This window comes from Carassius gibelio, chromosome B15 (genome assembly GCF_023724105.1).
Source record: "Carassius gibelio isolate Cgi1373 ecotype wild population from Czech Republic chromosome B15, carGib1.2-hapl.c, whole genome shotgun sequence".
Classification (NCBI taxonomy): domain Eukaryota; kingdom Metazoa; phylum Chordata; class Actinopteri; order Cypriniformes; family Cyprinidae; genus Carassius; species Carassius gibelio.
Window position 1 is genome coordinate 8,879,103 of NC_068410.1, and position 20,790 is coordinate 8,899,892.

Here is a 20,790-nt window from a genome sequence, read left to right on the forward strand (position 1 = left end):
TTTTCAACACTGATATTATTTTTGAGCAGCAAATCAGCATATTAGAATGATTTCTGAAGGATCATGTGACACTGGAGAATGGAGTAATGATGCTATGTAATGATGTCATTCAGCTTCGCCATCACAGAAAAAAAAATTACATTAAAAATAAAAATAAATACTGCTTTAATGTAATTTTGGTAACATTCCTCTTCATATGGATACATTGGATAATGTATTTCTTGCTCTTTACCATCTTATTAGGACACAAACAAGGAGGGGGTATAAATAATGTGTTTTTGTTGAGTATCATATTTTTTAAATATACATCTGTTAATATTGGCCAACATATGTATTTGTGTGTGTACACACGTCTGAATAAAATCCATGTATTGCTGACCTAAAACTATATCTTGATTTATACCCCTAAAAGGGCAACATATCTCCTGAGATACAAACATTTATTGCCAGATTCTGAAAACCCCTTATTTTAGCGTTAAATATTTTTGTATCCCAAATTTTTGGATGGTACTTCCAGGTATTTTTTGTCAGTTTGCCTGAAGTTGAAACAAGCACTTTTTAGGATGACATAGGCTAATCGCTGGATTTAGCATTAGTGGCATCAATTACTTGAAAGATATTCATAGTTTATACTATACCACATCAGCAAGTTAAGTAAATAATCAGGAGCAGATCATTAATTATCACTTATTAGTAGCTAGAAATTCAGATCACATTAGAATAATGAGGCGCTATTTAAATGATTTATCTTTCGCACAGGTCTGATCTATTTAACATAAACCTGTTTTTAAATGACAGCTAAAAACAAAAACAAACTGCAGCTTTATGTCAACAACAGTTTTTTTTTATTTTTTATTTTTTTTTATAAGTGAGTCCTTGCTAGACAGAAAAAATTACATTCCACACACAGGAGTTGCAAAATTACATCTTTTCAAAATCGACTAGTCAGTGGGATGTCTGAAAGTCAGTCACAAAGCCCTGTATAATTAGGCTGGTTTATGTCCCCCAGAGACCATAAGATGTGCTTCGGTGGATAAACGTATACTAAGTGCACACTTTCAATAGGTTAACTGACAGATATTGAACAAACAAGTAGGCAAATTTTAATTGCACAAAACTACCACAGCCCTCACAACAAAAAAAAAACGATGCATACTAATAGGAACTTTGCACACAGCAGGTAATTTGAAATCTGACAGTAACTGTCTTGAAATGTACTGTCGAGGATGGTGAATTTGTTACAAAAGCGCTGCTTTGAAGGCTGTGGTTTAATGGGTCTGAATTTAGTCACATAACTTCTTAGGGTTAATTGACTGTCAGCGTGTTAAAAGCCTTGATGAGAAGTTGTGTGTCTAAATTCAACCCCTGTAGCGAACTGCCACTAAAAAAATTAGGTTCAAAAGCATTTTCTCTTTTCCTGTCTATTTCTTTTGAAATGAGGCATGTCATCACTGATTAAATTGTGCACATCTTCTCCCTCCCACCATCCCATATATGTAGATCACCTAACATTGTGCCACACAGCTCCCATTCACACAGAAATTTCTCACTTATATGCAGGTTTCCTTTCACAGACTCATTTTCATCATATAATCAACAGGGGAGCGATAGAAATCAGTTTGAAGAAAGTGGATAACAGGATGCCAGGCAAAACGTCTTCACAGACTATAGTTGTGCTGTCAGGTTTTTGATTTGAGTGCAATGTGAGGAAAATGTATGCATGGGCAGAATGGACCACATCAGAACTGATTCAATTCAGTGCCAGGGGTGGGCAGAAGGCACTGACTTAATTAGGTTCTGTAGTTTAAGTCAAGCTCAAGGGTTTCCCCTCCTCTTCTTTGCACGTACTTTCTGAAGCGGACTAAACAGGAGAAAATGGGCCAGTGCAACAGCTGTCGTCTAGATAACAGATAAAACACAATAGAGCGGAGGAGGCTGTATCATGTTACTTCTTTTGACCTTCTTTTGTCTACAGTAAAAAAAAAAGTTTCACATTTGTTTGTTCGCGACAATCTGCAAATGGAGGTCACACTATTTTGTGTATATTTTATTATTAAAGTTTTGTTTGAATTTTCTACGGTTCCCATCTCCTCCTTCCCAATCTAAGAACATTGTTACACTTACAGAAATTGAATACAATTATCATTTACATTTAGTCATTTAGCAGACGCTTTTATCCAAAGTGACTTACAAATGAGAACAATGGAAGCAATCAAAAACAAAAAAAAAAGCAATGATATATATATGTGTTTTAACAAGTCTCAGTTAGCTTAAACACAGTACAGGTAGCAAGGGCTTTTAAATAATATAACAAATAAAAAGAAAACCGATATAATAGAAAAAGAATAGAGCAGGCTAGTATTAAATGTCTTTTTTATAATTGTATAATAAATGAAAAGACAACAGATAGAATACAAAAAGGATTAGAAAGCTAGATGTTTTTCATTTCAAGAACAGAATTAGAATAGTGAATGCTAAAGTTAGAGGGTCAAATAAAGATGGAGGAGATGGGTTTTAAGCTGATTCTTGAAGATTGAGCTGCTAGGATTGAGATAGGCAGATCATTCCACCAGGAGGAACATTTAATGTAAAAGTCCGTAAAAGTGACTTTGTGCTTCTTTGGGATGGCACAATCAAGGGACGTTCACTTGCAGGACGCAAGCTTCTAGAGGGCACATAAGTCTGAAGTAATGAATTTAGGTAAATGGGTGTAGAGCCAGTGGTAGTTTTGAAGGCAAACATCAATGTCTTGAATTTTATGCAAGCAGCTATTGGTAGCCAGAGCAAACTGATAAACAGAGGTGTGATGTGTATACTTTTTTGCTCATTAAAAATTAATATTGCTGCCGATGAAGCTAAATAAAGCTCTCTTGATTAAGCTCTCTTTTCAAACACTTGATTTTAAATTAAATATAGATTAAAAAAATATTTTTTCCTGCAAACATATAAAAGAAATTATAGTCCAAGACAAAACCGAGAAGGAATGAAGGACAATCTCTACCCACCAACATGTGGTACACTGAGAACATCATCAGAGACAAAAGCAATGCACCCAGAAGAGAACGGCTGCATGTGGGCAGTGCTAGGAATATCAAATAAAAAGCACAAGACACATGTGGGACTCATAAAATCTTTTTCCTTTCTTTACAAGGTCATACATGAAAATCATAAATTCAACACATTGTGGCATCTCAGGGCTGCCGGGAGCCTGCTTTGCTGCTGATACAGCCTTCAATGAACCAATTATTATTCAATGGCCAATGGCAGAGTCAGAATTAACTTCCCATCCTGTCCCATCCATACCCTATAGTTTAAGGAATAGTTGTCATAAAGCTCATTGGAAAAACAGTTTCTCTCTGTTGATGACTGATCTGAGCCACGGGTCTCAAGATAATCCCTTATGATGGCCGTTTCTCATCCTTCTGTAGGAAAGGAACCATGCAAGCCCAGTAAAGCACCATTCCTTCACCATTCCCATTGCTTCCAAGTACGTCAAAAACACTCTTCTGTGGGATTCAGAGAGATTATCAGAAAGGACAGTTCAGCACAGATGGCGAAGCCCAGAACTGCCAGTGCAAGCATGCCGAGATTGCAAGCAGCAGCAAGTAGCTCGAGTGACATTTGCCAGCTGGCTCTCGATATCCTTCAGCTAAACCAGCACTGACAGGACTGGACCTGCTTGAAGAAGTAAAAATGAATCACCAGTCGTTTCACATGGGCAAGGCTGCTTGAAATTACAGGGCCAAGCTTAATTGGAGTTAGCTTTAATGTGTGTGCACGTCTTCCAAGAGCAAATCAATCAAGGGGAATCTTCTGAAACATCCTTGATTGGACCCACCTTTCTTTTCTTTTTTTTTCATAGGTTGGTTCGCTCTCTTGGTTCTTATGATAAATGGGAGAGTATTCCAGCACACACCAGTGACCTGTTGAGTCTCATTTGCCCTCTGTCCCCTGAGCCATTGAGATTCCAAGTCCAGTGCCGTTTCTCCAGCTGCATGACCAATGCGGCCGGTTCTTGAGAAAAAGGTTGACATCAAAGGTCATGCATGACTGAAAAGCTGAAGATGAAAACTGCACCTTGGTATATCTTTTATGAGCTCTTTGTTATGCTTTAAATCACATGACTTGCAGGTTTTTCACCATATTTTAAGCCAAATTGTAATCCCTGACCTGTATCGAAGAGCAATGACAAGTGCACGACCCAACCATATTATTTGCATTCAATCACTGTCCTGTACAGACATGCTCTCACGTGAACTGCATAGCTATTATGAAGAAAACATTAAAAAAGACTAACTTTCATAAAGTAAAAAAAAAGCACTTTTCCTGCAACCCAACACTAGGATACCTTTATATTTTAAAACATGCATCTTCTTAACACATTGGTGACTCCTAAATTAACGCGAGAAAGAAAGTTGCAAAAGTTGCAAGACGAAATGAGGGTGAGCAATTAAAGACAGAATTTACATTTTTGGGTGAACTATTCCCTTAACATGTTCATTTAGCATAACTAATACATTTTATTTATATTTTAAAAGTGTTAAAATTTCCTAATCTATATAATAATTTCTACTGGATGAGAACAGACAGCAAAGAATGAGATGACACAGACAGTTACGCACAAAACATGCTCTTGTGTCCAGAAACAGGCACAAAGTCCGTAATGGAATAAAATAGAATTGACAAAGATAAACAGATTGGAACTTCACAGACTGCCATAAAAATTCTACATTTTTGCCAAGATGCAAAACATGCTCTTGCGTCCAGAAAAAGGCAGAAAGTCCGTAATGGAATAAAATAGAATTGACAAAGATAAACAGCTTGGAACTTCACAGACTGCCATAAAAATTCTACATTTTTTCCAAGATGCTACAGAACGAATGCTCAACTAACCTTCATGATTATTATTTTCAATAATAAATCACAACCGGACCTCCCTTTTTTTAACCTCTCTCTCATCCTTTCTACGTCACCTTATTTCCTAGGAAATATTGATTTATGCATTTAATTGTGATTTAATTAAATCATTTCAGCATAATGTAATGTATGTTCAAATCGACTGACAGCCCTAATCAAACACTGAAAAGGCAGAAAAAGAGAAACTTCAATGACAGCAGCAGCACCATTCATTTGGATCCTTGATTGCAACCAGTCAATCCTCTCACCCCATGAGCTCGAGGAGGTGCTGTCTTTGAAGAGCATGGATTTAAGAGTAGGAGGGCCTGAACAATTGTCCATCCTGTCATCCAACTGCTGTGCAAATCGAGAGAAGCTTCTCAACTATTTCATGTCCATTTCTTCTACTCTCCATCTGTTTGAAAGGACCTAGTCGGAACTGTTCATTAAAATGGTATTGATAGAAAGTATATAGGAATGGTTATCCATTCTTTACATTCAATCGACCATGAATGCGTGAACCTTCAAACATACTAGTCAGGGTAGAAAACTGAACTATTCACTTTTAATTTCACCTGCTTGAAGAAAAGAGAACGAAATAACAAAGAAAACGAAAAAATTACTAAAAACCCAAGACATGCAAGCACATCCTGACCCCAGGTCAAGGTCTAAACACAAGCGTATCACATCTTCCTTTCCACCAATTCAAATGCACTCACCTTCTCTTTCCCCTCCTCTTTTTCCCTCGTTCCCTCTCCTGACCCAGAATGTCAGTGGCATTTCTACTTTAAACTCATAAAAGTGACAGCAGAAAACGAATGCATTAACCGTGAAACCTATCAGGGGAAAGCAGAAACGGCTGACGCAATAAAAGAGACTAGCGTTACTTGCGGCGGGGATCATTCTCTCAGCATTTCAGCTGTGAAGGCCCCTGTCAAAGTCTCTTATAGTTAGACAAACTCAATGCAATGCTTATTGCAAGACAATGACACAGCCTGACAATGTGAAGATAGATGTGCTACCAAATAAGCAACAAGTAGTGATTAAAAATCAAGAGATTAAATTAACTCAGGGATGCACTTCTTGGTGACTAATGATGACCGATAATAAACAGTATGTTGTGAAGTAATTTTTTGGCTAGTGAAATTTTTATAACCTGTTCAACTCCAGAAACTGGACATTACAATGCATGAAGACGATCTGAGCAATGCATAACTAATGCTTTTTTGGTAGTTTAATAAAATGCTTTAGGGGGTTTCAGTAGAGCATAGAGCAACAGTATCATGAGTCAAATGAATCTAGACATTTTCATCATGCAATATGAATATGGTTATGTCTTCCAACATGGTGGTTTGAGGAATAAAAAGCTAGACACGGCAACAGTTAGGGTTACACAACTGTTGCAAAACAAACAAAAGAGCATGCCAGAAACACATTAATCACTGCAACAACCATACAATCCCAGTATTTCATCCTTCAGTATTTGCTTATTTGAATCCAAATGGCAACTTTTTTCCTCCAAGCTAGTGTATATTACATATATTAGGCGTGTAATTGTAAACTTGCATTCATAGTGCTGGATAAACAAAACATATACAAGCGCTGATGGGTCTTGAGGCGAGCATACCAACAACAACATCAAAAAAGCACTGATATTACTGATCTACAATTTAAAATCAATGTGCATTCACTCTGATACACAGGAGTAAATATGCGTCAGCCCTTACCTTTGTTGGACTCTCCACATCATTTCCCTTTGCAGTGATGAGGGGCACTGGAAAAGAAATCAAACAGAAAACATCACATCTCAACAATGAGGGCTCCATTAACATGCTGACAGAACTGCAAGTCTAAAAGCCTGCAACTTTCTAATGTAAATCTCAGGTGTTTCTTTAAGAAGAGGGAGTTAAAAGCCAGCTGATTAGAGGAGAATCTCTTTGCCTTTAATCTGTACCAGCCGTTAGGGACTTCTGTCTGCACCACATGTATTTTGCAAAGTTTTTCATTAGAGCAGGAGAAGCTTCTCTCAAATTGCATTTCCATTGATCCTGGGAAGAGAGTCGTTTTGCAAGGAGCCTAGAAATCGATATCGAGCGTCAAAACAGCAGTTGCAGAGATGACTTTTGGTGCCAGTGAAATCATTGGGAGTGAGCTTCGGTTTCTGAGAATACGACAGCCATTAGACTGCCCTTGGATCAGTTCATAATTGCTCCTTTTACTTATCCGCTGCTCGGGTGACATTATATAAGCAGAGCCATGAAGGTGTGCATAAAAAAATCCAGATCAACTCGTATGAAGGTTAAAAGGCATTTGCTTCTCTCTCCTTCACAAGTCCATTCGCAACCTGTGAAATCTTCTTTTATATAACTCTTTAATGAGGCTGAGGTTTACACCTCTGAGCCAATAGTTAGTTTGAATTTTATATTGCGTCTTTACCCCTGGCCCTGCATGCTAAATTATTTATAGAGTCCAGTTCTTTGTAGATGTCCTAAAAAAACTCTTGAGAAGCCTGCAGAAAGAATTCAGCATTATGAATTAGGTTCAGAGTTTTTCATATAAACATACAAATTGTGCCAAAATCCAAAAGTAAGCAGCAAAAAATAAGTTGCGTTTCTTGGCCTGGTGTTATGCTGCTGAATACATTAAATATGCATAAACGAATGGCTCTGTGCTGAAAATGTCTGCTGGCTGTTTAAGCGAAAACATCTTTAAATTCATTCATGTGGACAGCGATGACAACTACTATCTAACACTTGTTAAAAGAAGATGACTGGTAAACATAGCCATAGAGAAAACGGTAAAGAAATCTAGACTTGGGCATCATTAACATTCCAAGTTAACTCTGAAATGAGGAAACATTCAGCAATATCACAAACGAGGGGAATCAAAAGGTCATGTGTAAATGTAACATGATTATGTGAGCTCATTAGAGCTCAAAGAGCGCGAGTGGCTCTGAGGATCTAATTAGTCATGTGGGGCTGAAAATAATGCTGCTGAACAAATTATATTAATAACAATGTATAGGTGCGTATTTGTCTTTTTATTTTATATTTAATGTCACACTGTTTGCACACACAGCGAGTTCAGGGAATAATCCAATATGCTCACCTAATCTTTTCTCGGGTCATTGAAAAAGCCAAATTAAGTTAATCAGTTTGTATGGATGCTTAATGTGAATGAACAGAGCTTAAAAATATCTAATAAAAGTCTCTTTAGGTTATATTTGTAACATAATATATATATTTTTTTATGTTATACAGTATCCATTTGTTGTATAGTTTATATGTATCTTGTCTATTATAATATTAACAATTTTATGCATGCTTCAATGCAATAATTATTTTTATTTGATGTCATATACCATTCAAATGTCTGGGGACTGTACTTTTTTATTATTATTTTTTAAGAAATTCATAATTTTATTCATCAAGGCTACATTAAATTAAGGGTGAGATGAAGTATTTTAAAACTACTAAACTATTTTCTTTCTCTTTTTTTTTTAATTGAAAATGGTCTCCAAAAACAACTCAAGTACTGTATCACAACTGTTTTCCACATTAACACGTTTATTAAAAATAAAAATAATTCATATTTCTTGAGCACCAAATTAATATATTAGAATGATATCTGAATGATCATGACACTGAAGACTAGAGAAATATAAATTCAGCTTTACCATCACAATAATAAATTCGATTTTTAATTTAATGTGTGTACAGTGTATTTTTATTCGTACTGTATTTTTGATAAAAGACTTCTTTTAAAATATTAACCAACCCCAAACCTTTAAACGGTTTCATATTTACTTAATATTAACACATAAATATAAATACCCATTACATACAGTATATATATTTCTAAATATACTTGTATATATACTCATAAAAACACAGCACACACATATATACAACGTGAACAAACTTTAATTTGGGATGCGTTTAATTGCTTGTACAGCCAAAAAACAAAACAAAAAAACAAATGCAAATGTTTTAAAATGATCTCCCAGAACCCTTTAAGCAGTCACTTTCTCTCAATGTAAGCCATTAATAATAGATAAGCCACAGTTGGATTGATTTGCTCTGCCCTGAACATCATTGCTGCTCTTTTTCCACTGTGGCTGAATCATAAAGGGCCATGGCATTTTCAGAATATCAGTGGGCAGGATGAGCCAAGGCCAGAGACGATATATAGGTCTGCTGTTACTGTCAGATAATTCTCCCCATAGTTCTAGCATCGGGTTGTTTACAGCTGACGAATGCACACCGCTATTGACTATCATCAGGATAGCTTCTCTAATGTGCTCAGCTCTCACAGTGGCAAGATCTGGATCACAATTTCACCTCAAATGTTATTGTGCTCCAACAGGATGCTGAAAGAAAGGCAATATGGGAGACTCATAATACTAAATCTCCCCGAGCGTGCCATTAAAACCCATTGTAAAACGCAAGAATTACGTTTTATATAAAAAGTTGAGCGCATTCACCAGCATTCGGTTTCATTCAGCCAACATCTTAAAGAGAAAAAGAACCATTACGCATAGATCCGTCTTGAGTTCTAAATGAATAATTCCACATAAATAAGAGAAACTGTAGAGTGAGAAAATGGGTTTCAACAAAGAAAAATCGCTTCTTTCAGCAGCAAGACAGGCTACATTCTCACATGGACTCAAAGAGTCTGTCAGAGTGGATTAAATATGCAACATTTGGCTTGAAAACCTCGGCTTCCTTCAGGAATGCATCCAAGTTCACCCCTCGTTCTCTGACATCTGTCGCAAACTTTCAATCTTTTCATGCCGGTTCCATGAGGATGTTAGGGCGAGACAGATACACACGAGGGCCATTTAGCAGCTCTCTGAGCACTACTTACACGTGGCCGCCGACACTGCATCACTATATAGTGCCCTCCTTGCGTTTGACAACCGCTGGCTATATTCTTGATAAAATACTGTGAGAAAATCATTAGCTTGAACTGACATCTGCGCATAATTTTTTCAGATGTCTCCCAGACAAATGCAAAGAACAGATGCTCTTTCAGATAATGCAGAACAACAAAGAGAAATGAGGGAAATTAGAAGCTTTGGATGAAAGCTGTCCTTGGGTAATCAAAGGGTTTTCAAAGTTTGTAAGGACGAATGGATGGATACTATATGGATATTGATACTTGCCTGCTACACAGTATGTAAAAAGTAGCACGTCAAATCAGCAGGATTCCTAAATGCTCAGTATTCATCATATAAAGCAAACAATAATCAAATTACTTGCTGCATCCGTTGAGATTCTCAAGATAAGTATAACTAATTAAATTGAGGTTGATACGTACTGTAAAAAATGACTGATTTTAACAGTAAAAAACTGTAAAAATACTACATGAAAACCTATTAATTGGTTAACGTTAAGTTCCCCTACTATATTTGGTCATTACATGTTAATTTTATGATAGTAACCTACAGTTTTTTGAAAAGTGAAAGAGAACATATCATTTAAAGTGAATAACCACAAATTGACATTCCCAGAATTCCACATTTGATTGACATTTTATTTTTTTTAGTTGAAATAATGATTTCTTCTTGGGTTTTCTTATCACTTTAGATTAGGGTTGTATATGTTACATCTAATGTTTATTGCATTATTTCAGTTTCATGTGTGTTACCATGATGATGTTTAGCATTTGTGTGAACGACACTTTGCACCATCTGGGCAATACCACCATTACAGATGTGACATTTTCAGTCAAAACCTGAAATATAAATTCTAATAAATTTTTATTTATTATCAATATACTGAACCATCTCTTTTTTAAGCCCCTTAAAAGAGAGGTGCAAACATCAGAAAAGTTTCAGTCTATAAACCTGTTTTCAATTTTAAATGAGGGGAAAACACATTCGTTACGGACGTAAAAAAAATTTAAATACAAATAAAAAACATTTCTGGGAGGCATATTTTGTAGACGTTCACCAGTTTACAATGCACAAACCAGAAGCAACAACATCTGCCAAATGTAGAAGGGTTGGCTATTTACAAAGCATAAAATTAATATTTGTTTTTGTTACGTGACCATTCTGAAAGCGGAATTTATCAGACAATGAAAACGCCTATAAAATGCTTTAAAAACATAAAAACGTAATATTAATAATAATAATATAAAAAATTAACAATAAATGACAGATTTTAAAATTCTAAACTTAAAATAAGAATTTATTAAGAAGTGTTATAAATGTAATGTTATGGATTAATTATAAATGTACAGTATGAAAAACTGATATTCATATTTTGGGATTTGGTAAAGACATTTAACAGTATTAATAAATTATTATTAATAAAGTATTAATAAATAGTTTAATTAAGTATTAATAAAACAGTATTAATAAAGTGTTTCTAAAGAACACATTTAAGTTTATTTATTTTTTTGTGAGGCAATCTAAATGTAAAAATTTAATAAAACTATATAATTCACCATCCATTACTGACTGTTAGAATGCATTTTAATTAACAAATTTTACAACCAGATGAAAATGATGGTAACATCCATCCCCAGTATGCTACCTGATCAATGCTAACATTTCAGACGCAATATTTTCAGGCATTCACACTACACATCTGCATAGCAGTCAAGAAGAAAGTTCATCCTCAAACTCAAAATGTACTTTGAAAGTTTTGAATTTGCATTACTTCGCTGTGGAAGGCGGACAGGGAGATGTTTGAACTTCGTCAAGTAATGCATTCATTTGTCTCGCTTCCTCAACCACACCTCCAGACATTTCCAATTTCCCAATCAGTCACAGTTTGCCTGAAATCAGAACTGTAACTGGCACTTATTTAAAACTGAACTATTGTCCTCAGTATTGGCTTTTCTCTGTGGAGGAAATGGGACTCAGAGCCACAATGAGAGCAGTCACTGTGGTTTGCTTCCGGAAGCCAAATTTATTGTTCATGCATGCGTGCCGTTTTCTGCCTGAAGGTCTTTTCGTTGCCAGGTCTTCACAACATTTCCTGCACATCATGCTCGTTGCCTCAGTAAGTAGCATGCTGTGCAAATTACGTGATAATATTAATAATATTTTTTAAATTAATTACACATTCAGCGTGTACAAGAAGTAATTTGCTGTACTCCATATACTCCGTAACTTGATAATGAACCTACAACTGTTAATCAAAAGAGGGAATGCATAAAGAGAGTCGGCAGTGCACAAGTGTAAAGCAAACAAAGCAAGTTATTAGTCATTACTCCTTCCATAAATCACAAAAGTGCACTGATATTTATCAAATGGGCACTCAGAGGAGCCCTCAAAGCTGTTCTGAGAGAATTATATTAAAGACATGCATTAGTTAGGAGATACTTGCAAACCACTGCCACTTGAATGGTGTTCCTGACATTAAATGATAACATTGAATGCTATAGACAGTTTGCTGCTTCTGCATTCAGTCGGCGTGTATTAATTCCCTCTTGCTGAGCACTAGACCCTGCTGTGATGATGATTAGGACCACAAACAGCAGGGGCACTACATAAAATCCAATCTAAAACATAAATCAATCACAGATCCCTTTTAAATTATGGCTGATATTAAGCCTGAACTTCTCTCTTGACATTTCATTCAAAGTGGATGAGTGGATGCTTTCAAAACACACAAAATTTCATAGCTCTATGAAACTAATATGACTTGAAGGGAGCATGAAATATCTCTTGAATAAAAGTACCTCTGCTCATCTTTTACATCACTTCACAATCTCACTTTGGAAGCGGGCGGCTAACACGGAGAAAAGGGTTTTCTGATGAGCTGTCAGTATAAGAAAAAAAAGGGAAAATGTAGAGAAGTAGCTGTCAAGAAGGACTTCGTTGAGATCGACAGGTCTGATGCAATCACATCAAGTGCTAGTTATTAAACAAATATTGATCGCTCAAAAGACCGAAACAGGATAAAAGCGCAGTTCGATTTTGAGTCGACTAGAATTTCATTATTAAAAACGGTATCACGCAGTGTGACAATGTCTCTGTTTAGACTGTGCTCCCTTCAGAACTGAACTGAACTGAATGCAGTTTAAAGTCAAAATTTTGTAATTGCATATTATGGATTATATTGTGACTGTCTCAGCTACGTTTCACTTTTTAATCAAAATGAAATGGCAGACTTCTCTATAGTGACGTAATCATTTCATCAACATCTATCCAACCAACAACTGATGTAGAGCATCAGTTTTGGTCTTGTGCTCTGGTTTGTTAAGATGAATAGCAAAATCAGAGTGGTCTTTGTTATCGACCGTCTGACGCCTATTCAGTGCGCTCCAAAGCCACCAACAAGGTCTAACTAATGCAGACAGTGTGGCACACACTGGAAAAACTGAGCTAAATACTCTACTTTAGGTCATCAGAAAAGATCACCATTTCACAACTTCATGTACATCGTGACTTTAAATTCCAATTAAACTCCTAAATTTAACCTAAAGTTACAAAAAAGTAGAAGACAGCATGCAGAATTGTAATTCAAATAATAAAAAAACCATAATTTTTAATAATACAGTATATTCTATTTAAGTATATTAATAATCGATGTTTAAATATGCTGTTATCTATATATTTCACAATATATTTATATTAATGATACTGTATATTTAATAAATTAACTTAGATTTTATGGTCCATGGAGGAATAATATCTTGCATAAGTAGTCTGAATTAAAGACATAACTTATTATTTTATCATATGACTTTGAAAAGTCATGAAATATTAACTTGTTACATATATTCTTGAAAGGTATTAAAATGACCATTGGTTCTCTTTTAAACCCCAAACAAAACACAAGGGCTAAATATAGAATTTTGCTCAAATGTGGTTTCCGTGCGGATTATGAAAATTATTTTACTCTACTCTACTATCATAAAACTCTGTCTTAAGCATTAAAGTAGATATGATGTCCTATTACAGTAGGTTAGTAAGTTGGGAGAAAAACGAGCATGCATTGGCATTTCTTTGCTCATCATAAATGCCTAGTTTGTCTCCATCTCCCATGGCTTTCAATCCCAAGCCAAATCCTAAAACTGCCTCTCACTGATAAGCAGAACAGAGCGCAAGTATTCCCAATTTCACAACGCCAAGGTGATTTCATGCCATCCATGGATTCCTGCACTCCCTGCATAACTTTAGATATGTATTTGACAGTCACTTTTCCAGAAAGTGAGTGCTGGTGTGTTTATCTTTTTAACTGTCAGGTGTAAACAGCACTTTTATCTTTTAAAACTGCTAGCTTAAACTGTCTTCTGACTCAAGCGACGGAATGACTTCTATGGGAACAGAACAACATCTGTGGGGGAAAGACTTAACAAAACAGCTGCTGGTTATTTTACTTTTTGCTGTATATCTCATCAAAACATCTTTGATGCACATTTTAAATGGCTTTGTTTTTAGCTCTGCCTCACAGCAAAACTGCAGTGGCCTTTGACTGATCATTCCTTCTGCCTGCAGGTACACACAAAAGATAGGTTATCTCTCTCTTAAAGTTTTGTTCTGCACATCATAAATAATACAACAGGACAGCGCTGATACCAGTGACATATACATCTTCATAAGACCTAACAAGAAATTCCTTACAGGGAAAAACCATGAAACTAGTACAGGTACCGCATATTTTAAGTCAGATAAGGGCTCAAAAGATTTTCTACTCTCCCAGTTGGGACTGGTTGGGCAATAAGCACTTGCCATGTTTGCCAAAAACGACTCTATTCTATTTTTATTCTACATTCATTTACGGAAAACAAATGCAGACAAAGAACTACCAGGTATTAATTTTAATTTGTAATATATATATTTATAAAATATTTTTTCTTGTATTTTTTTCTTTGCATAGGAATCCTAGCAAGATATATTTTCGTTAAATGTTATATTTTTATCACAATAAATCCATTCGAATTTGCAAAAAATTATATATTTTTTATTATTTTTTTTTCATATTTAAAATGTTATTGTATTTTTTTTTTCAGGAGATTATTTTTAAAATGTAAAAAAAAAAAAAAGTGTCACAAAAATTACTAATTAGCAATAGTTTAAAATTGGAATTTTATTATTTTTAATGAAAATGCAGCATTTGACCGGATGATCAGCCGGTTTTGACATCATATATACACTCACATCCGCATGTAGACATGTCGTTTCACGTGAGAATGATTCGGATTTTATAGCTTTCAGTGTAAATGGAGACTGATTTATTGATTTACTGTCATGACATCAATGTATTGATGTCATGACAGATGAGGCTTGCACATCCTGAGTGAGTGTGTGAGAGAGACTCGTAAAACAAATCAGCGCAACAGAACACACAAAGTATCTCACAGAAAGTTATATATAGAAATATTTTATTTTTTTTAAACATATGATTTAGGTAAGCAACATTACACGACCAAGAAGTAATGTTGCAATGTGACCCTGATTTTATACAGTAGTTCAATAAAAAAAGAAGTTAAAATTAAGTGCCTTACATTTTATACACAACATTGACTGTTTTTGCTAAATTTCGCTGATGAAAATTGTTTCAAATCAAAGCCACAGCAGAACTGTTGTGTGTCTCCAAGTAACACAGCAGTTTCGTTACTGTAACTTGCCTTGTTTCTGAATTATTCAGCCATTTAAACTAATTGGTTGAATAAATGACTCACTCATTTAAAAGAATCATTTGCCAACACCTACAGGTGGTTTGATTTCATATTTAAAAATCATTGAATCCCCCCCCCCCAAAAAAAATAAATAAATATAATATGTATATTTAAAAATATTTAAACCATTTATATTTAATAAACAATAACAAACAAAAACGCCTTGTTGATGTCAGAGGTCAGAGGAGAATTGACAGACTGGTTAGAGATGATAGAAAGGCAACAGTTACTCAAATAACCACTATTTACAACCAAGGTTTACAGAATACCATCTCTGAACGCACAACACATCGAACCCTGAAGCAGATGTGCTACAGCAGCAGAAAAACACACCGGGTGCCGCTCCTGTCAGCTAAGAACAGGAAATGAAGGCTCACCAAAATTGGACAATAGAAGATTGGAAAAACGTTGCTTGGTCTGATGAGTCTCAGTTTCTGCTGTGACATTCAGATGGTAGGGTCAGAAATTGAAGAACATGAAAGCATGGATCCATCCTGCCTTGTCTCAAGGGTTCAGGCTTCTGGTGGTGGTGTAATGGGGGATATTTTCTTGGCACATTTTGGGTCCCTTAGTACCAATTGAGCATCTTTTAAATGCCACAGCCTACCTGAGTATTGTTGCTCTCCATGTCCATCCCTTTACGACTACAGTCTACCCATCTTCTGATGGCTACTTCCAGCACGATAATGCACCATGTCACAAAGCTCAAATCATCTCAGATGGGTTTCTTGAACATGACAATGAGTTCACTTTCCTCAAATGGCCTCCACAGTCACCAGATCTCAATCTAATAAACCACCTTTTATTGATATGGTGGAATGGGAGACTCGCATCATGGATGTACAGCCGACAAATCTGCAGCAACTGCGTGATTATATCATCTCCATATGGACCAAAATCTCTGAATAATGTTCCAACACCTTGTTGAATCTGTGCCACAAAGAATTAAGGCAGTTCTGAAGGCAAAAAGGGGGTCCCAACCCAGTACTAGCAAGGTGTACCTAATAAAGTGGCCAGTGAACATACATATATATATAAGTTTTCAGTATAAATGCATTTATGGCACCTGACCTCAGCTTCATAAAACAATCTGTTTGAATGCATCTAATGTGACTTAGTCCAGGTTGGGGGAGTTGTAATGTTTAAAAATGTATTATCTAAATAATTGTTAAATAATAATAATAATTATCTAATATTTTTGTTTGTATATTCTGTAAATTATAGTTCTTAGATGATAGGTAAATATAAGGGGGTAATTTAGGGGTGCTCCGATCACGATCGGCCGATCATTAATGCGCGTCTCATCAGTAAAGCCGGTTCTCTAATCAGCGGTTAATTCCATCATGTGCGTGATTTCACATAGAGCAGCTGTTACTACACAGAGCCGTTGTTAACTGAGAAGATGCGCCAATAAACGCTGAAAATGAAGTGGATTTGCGCATCTTCTCTATTAACAACGGCTCTGTGTAGTAACAGCTGCTCTATGTGAAATCACGCACCTGATGGAATTAACCGCTGATTAGAGAACAGGCTTTACTGACGAGATGCGCATAACGATCGGCCGATCGTGATCGGAGCACCCCTATGTAAATTAAATTAAATGTATATATTTAAAATCGGAATCTGCAAAAATCGGTGTTGGCAGGTCACACTGACAGGGAATAAGCTATGATTAGCTCTATGTCATTGTGACTATATTCATAAAAACACTTGCTGGAAAGAAAAAAAAAAGGGTTTGTAATTTTCAACTCACTCTTGATGCTTAATAATAATAAAAAAACATCCTAATTCTTGTAACTTTAACCAAACTTCATGTCAGTCTGCTATACTAATTCACAACTACAATTTGCAATGCATTACACACACACACACACACACACAGCCAAGACTGACAAATGCAGGATGTAAAGATAATGCAAAAACGGCCCGATAGAGCAGGTGACTGCTTTGACCTGAAACTCCCTCATGTGCTCCAGACCAGCGTGCCCTTACTGTTGAACTCTGCAGGTGCTAGTACTACTAAAACTAGGTCAGTACCTCAAGATATTAGCAACCACAAGTCTATTTCTTGAACAGCAAGGTGTATCTTCTGTGCATTTCATGAAAAACATTTCATTAACCGGTATGTCTAAGATCCTTCGGCATACATAGCCTTATGACTAATGAAGAGACTCTCTTTTCCCTGCAATTCTAAACAAATCAAGGCACGTTGATAAGTGGCGAAACTGAGACAAAATAAGGAGCACTGATAATATTTCTTATCAGACACAGAGCACAATTTGCCTGTGGGCCAGGTGTTAGTCAGACACATAAAGTTAGTGGGATCCATAGGCTTTTTACTGTAGAAACGGGGAGATGCTCAGTCCAGCAACTTGGATTACATTTACATGACTGGCATGAAGGCATACATACAATCAACTGCAAACACACAATTCATGCAATCGGGCGGTTGTAGGTTTGATTTATGAACTTAATATCTACAAATGTCAATATAAAACTATCTTTATAGGCATTGATCAATGCATTAAAGCAGTTATATCTGCACTAGAGCACGACCAATATATCGGCCGATATGAGCTTATTGCGACACAACGCATTTACGTCAACCACAAAACGGAAGGAGACACAAGCGCTGCGTCAGAGATCTGAGATGGAGGGTTATCTCCAGAACTGCTCTGACAGTCACTTCATGAGCATTTGACCGTTTGATTTGAGTAAAACTAGCGTCACATCACATACACAGAACTCTAAAGGTACGCCAACCCGTCAAAATAAAAGTCCAGTTAAAGACTGTTGTTCAGCGGAATGTACATAGCCTATCACTAAAACTTTTTTTAAGTTTTAAATCACACAACATTTCCATGTTTTATTTTTTTTAATATAGTAAATCCCCTTTGTTTACCAAAAAGTTTTTCAATTATTAAAAGATAAATTAAATTAATGTTTTATGTGTTTAATGTGCATCTCAGAAAATGCTTTATTTAAAACCCCAACTGAATGGCACTTAATTGTCCTTATTGTCATTGTTCACAGTTCAAGTACAGACAGAGAAACAATGGGTAATAATCAAATGTTTATTTTTCATGTATGCATTTAATTCTATGCATTTAAAAAATAAAAATAAAAATTCTAAAAAAGGAAACTTAGTTGTTCATTTTAAGAGACCCAGGAGTCTTATTTTCTCTTGCATAATTAATATTGCACTTTAAATAAGCAAAAACACATTTTATCCGATTACTCGATTAATTGATGGAAGTTTTGGTAGAATACACGATTACTAAAATATTTGATAGCTACAGCCCTATGTTATTCTAATGCTAATATAGCTTCCTTTTTAGCAGCCCCCTTAAATGCTTGCTATTAACTTGTTTGAAGGTGGTTCTTCTCAAAATTGACAGCGGTGTGTTCATGACACTAACGTTAACCATTCAACTTCGAGTAGGTGCGTCAGAAATGATTAACCAGAGGGGACATGTAAATAAATGTGAGCTGAACAAGCGCTTTTTTATTTTTTTATATTTTACATATATTATTATTATTATTATTATTATTATTATTTTATATTTCTGCCCTACAGATGGCTGAAAATGGTGAATGCTGTAGCAGCAAAGTGTGGGACTACTTCTGCAAATACTTTAACTTTAGTATTATAATTTATTTACAGTACACACACAGACTGTTAAAACCAGCTTCAACTGGAAGAAAGTAAAAGTGTTAAATGTTTAAAACCAGACTGTTTTTGATCGTTAAAAAATATATACTTTTGATGTGCAATTGTTTAGTCATTGAGACTGTAATCTAATGCTTTTTTTTAACATAATCCCTTCTGGAAAATGGTTTATACAGCCCACATACATAGAACAGGCAGATATTTTGCTATTGAATGTTGTGTAAGTGCAGTTTATAGGAAATGGGTCTAATATCCAGTTTATTTTCAAAATCAAAATATCGGCTTATAAATCGGCTCTTTTCGAGGTAATATCGGCATCGGCCCCCAAAAATCCATATTGGCCGGGCTCTAATCTGCACTGGTGCTCTTTATAAAATGTTAAGCTACTCATTTTCCTGGGAAGGGTGGAGAAATGGGAAGGTTTCAGGTACATTTTCTTCCAACAACACTTCAGATTTCCTCACTTCTACTCCAAACTGTTGTGCTTCTGACTCTTGCACATCAGTCTGTTCAATTAATTATTTACAGTGTGGACCAGATACTCTTGCTGTGGCAGTATATTCACAGTAAATCACATATGATGCTAAAAAAATTTTGTTAAGATAGGCAGCTCAGTGGGGTTCGAGACACAATCAATCAAACCTTCAATGGACAAAATGCTGTCTAGACAGGCAGCTCACTAGGTTTTGAATTAACTCATCGTACCTTTAATGCCAAAAATGTTACCTAGGTAGTCAACTCAACCATTCATTCATTATACTAGGCAACTAAGTTTGAAAAAAGCATGCATGTTCCACATATTTAGATATTTAATTCATACAACCGTCAAATGAAGTTTTAAACATCAGTTTAAAAGTACTCTTGATAATTTGAAGGAGTGATGGAAAGCTGTTACAAGAAATTGTCATTTGTGGCAGCTTATTTAAAATAGGTTAATAGGCTACCCTAGTCACTACTAACAGTTTATTTTCATCATATGATTTTCCATCTTTAAAAGAAGCAAAAACGTTTCAGACTGCTGCCATTCTTAATAAAACAAACGGCAACAGTAAAATTAACCTAAGACTCTCGAGCTAAAAAACTTCATTTTGGTAACGTTAGATGAGTAGAACAATACTTACTAAGCGAGCAAAGCAAGAAACATCGGGCAACACTGTATCCGTTTTCAGAGTTTATGGAAAGCATAGTAGGAAGAGGCGCGGGTATCGCAGGCTGCCAGCTCGGTGTAAATGTGCTGTAGCAGAGTGTTTGCACTGATCCTGTATCCAACAGTCACTACTGTGCGTGCCGATCATTACCCAGCTTTGTTTTGTGAAGACATTTCCTGTTGAACGCGCGTCTCCGCTGCGCCCTCTAGTGACCGCATGGCAAACTACTACAAAAGAAGCAGTGTTTGGCTCCAATATTAAAATTATTTTTAAAGGGATAGATCACAAACATATATTTTAGTCAGACAGTACGGCGAAACAGCTTCATTCACTTTCAATAAAATATGGAAAAAGTTGACATGAAGCGTAAATATAGCCTACTTGGACTTCAGTTATGAAGTAGGCCTAGCCTAATTTAAAATCTTTAAAATATTA

General features: G+C 35.7%; 1 protein-coding gene across 3 annotated transcripts in view; it reads right to left on the reverse strand.

Moving 5' to 3' along the window:
• Positions 1-20,582, reverse strand: part of LOC127972100 (beta-1,3-glucosyltransferase) — a 59,318-nt gene extending 38,736 nt beyond the window's left edge. The window contains exons 1-2 of one of the 3 annotated variants that reach the window (XM_052575388.1): positions 20,329-20,582; positions 6,624-6,670 (exon numbers count right to left, since the gene is read on the reverse strand). In XM_052575388.1, coding sequence (XP_052431348.1) covers positions 6,624-6,670; positions 20,329-20,392 — 111 coding nt within the window. In that variant the 5' untranslated portion in view covers positions 20,393-20,582. The remainder of the gene's footprint in view (positions 1-6,623; positions 6,671-20,328) is intronic. The other 2 variants (XM_052575389.1, XM_052575391.1) reach the window with 2 other exon arrangements.
• Positions 20,583-20,790: the final 208 nt, after the last annotated feature.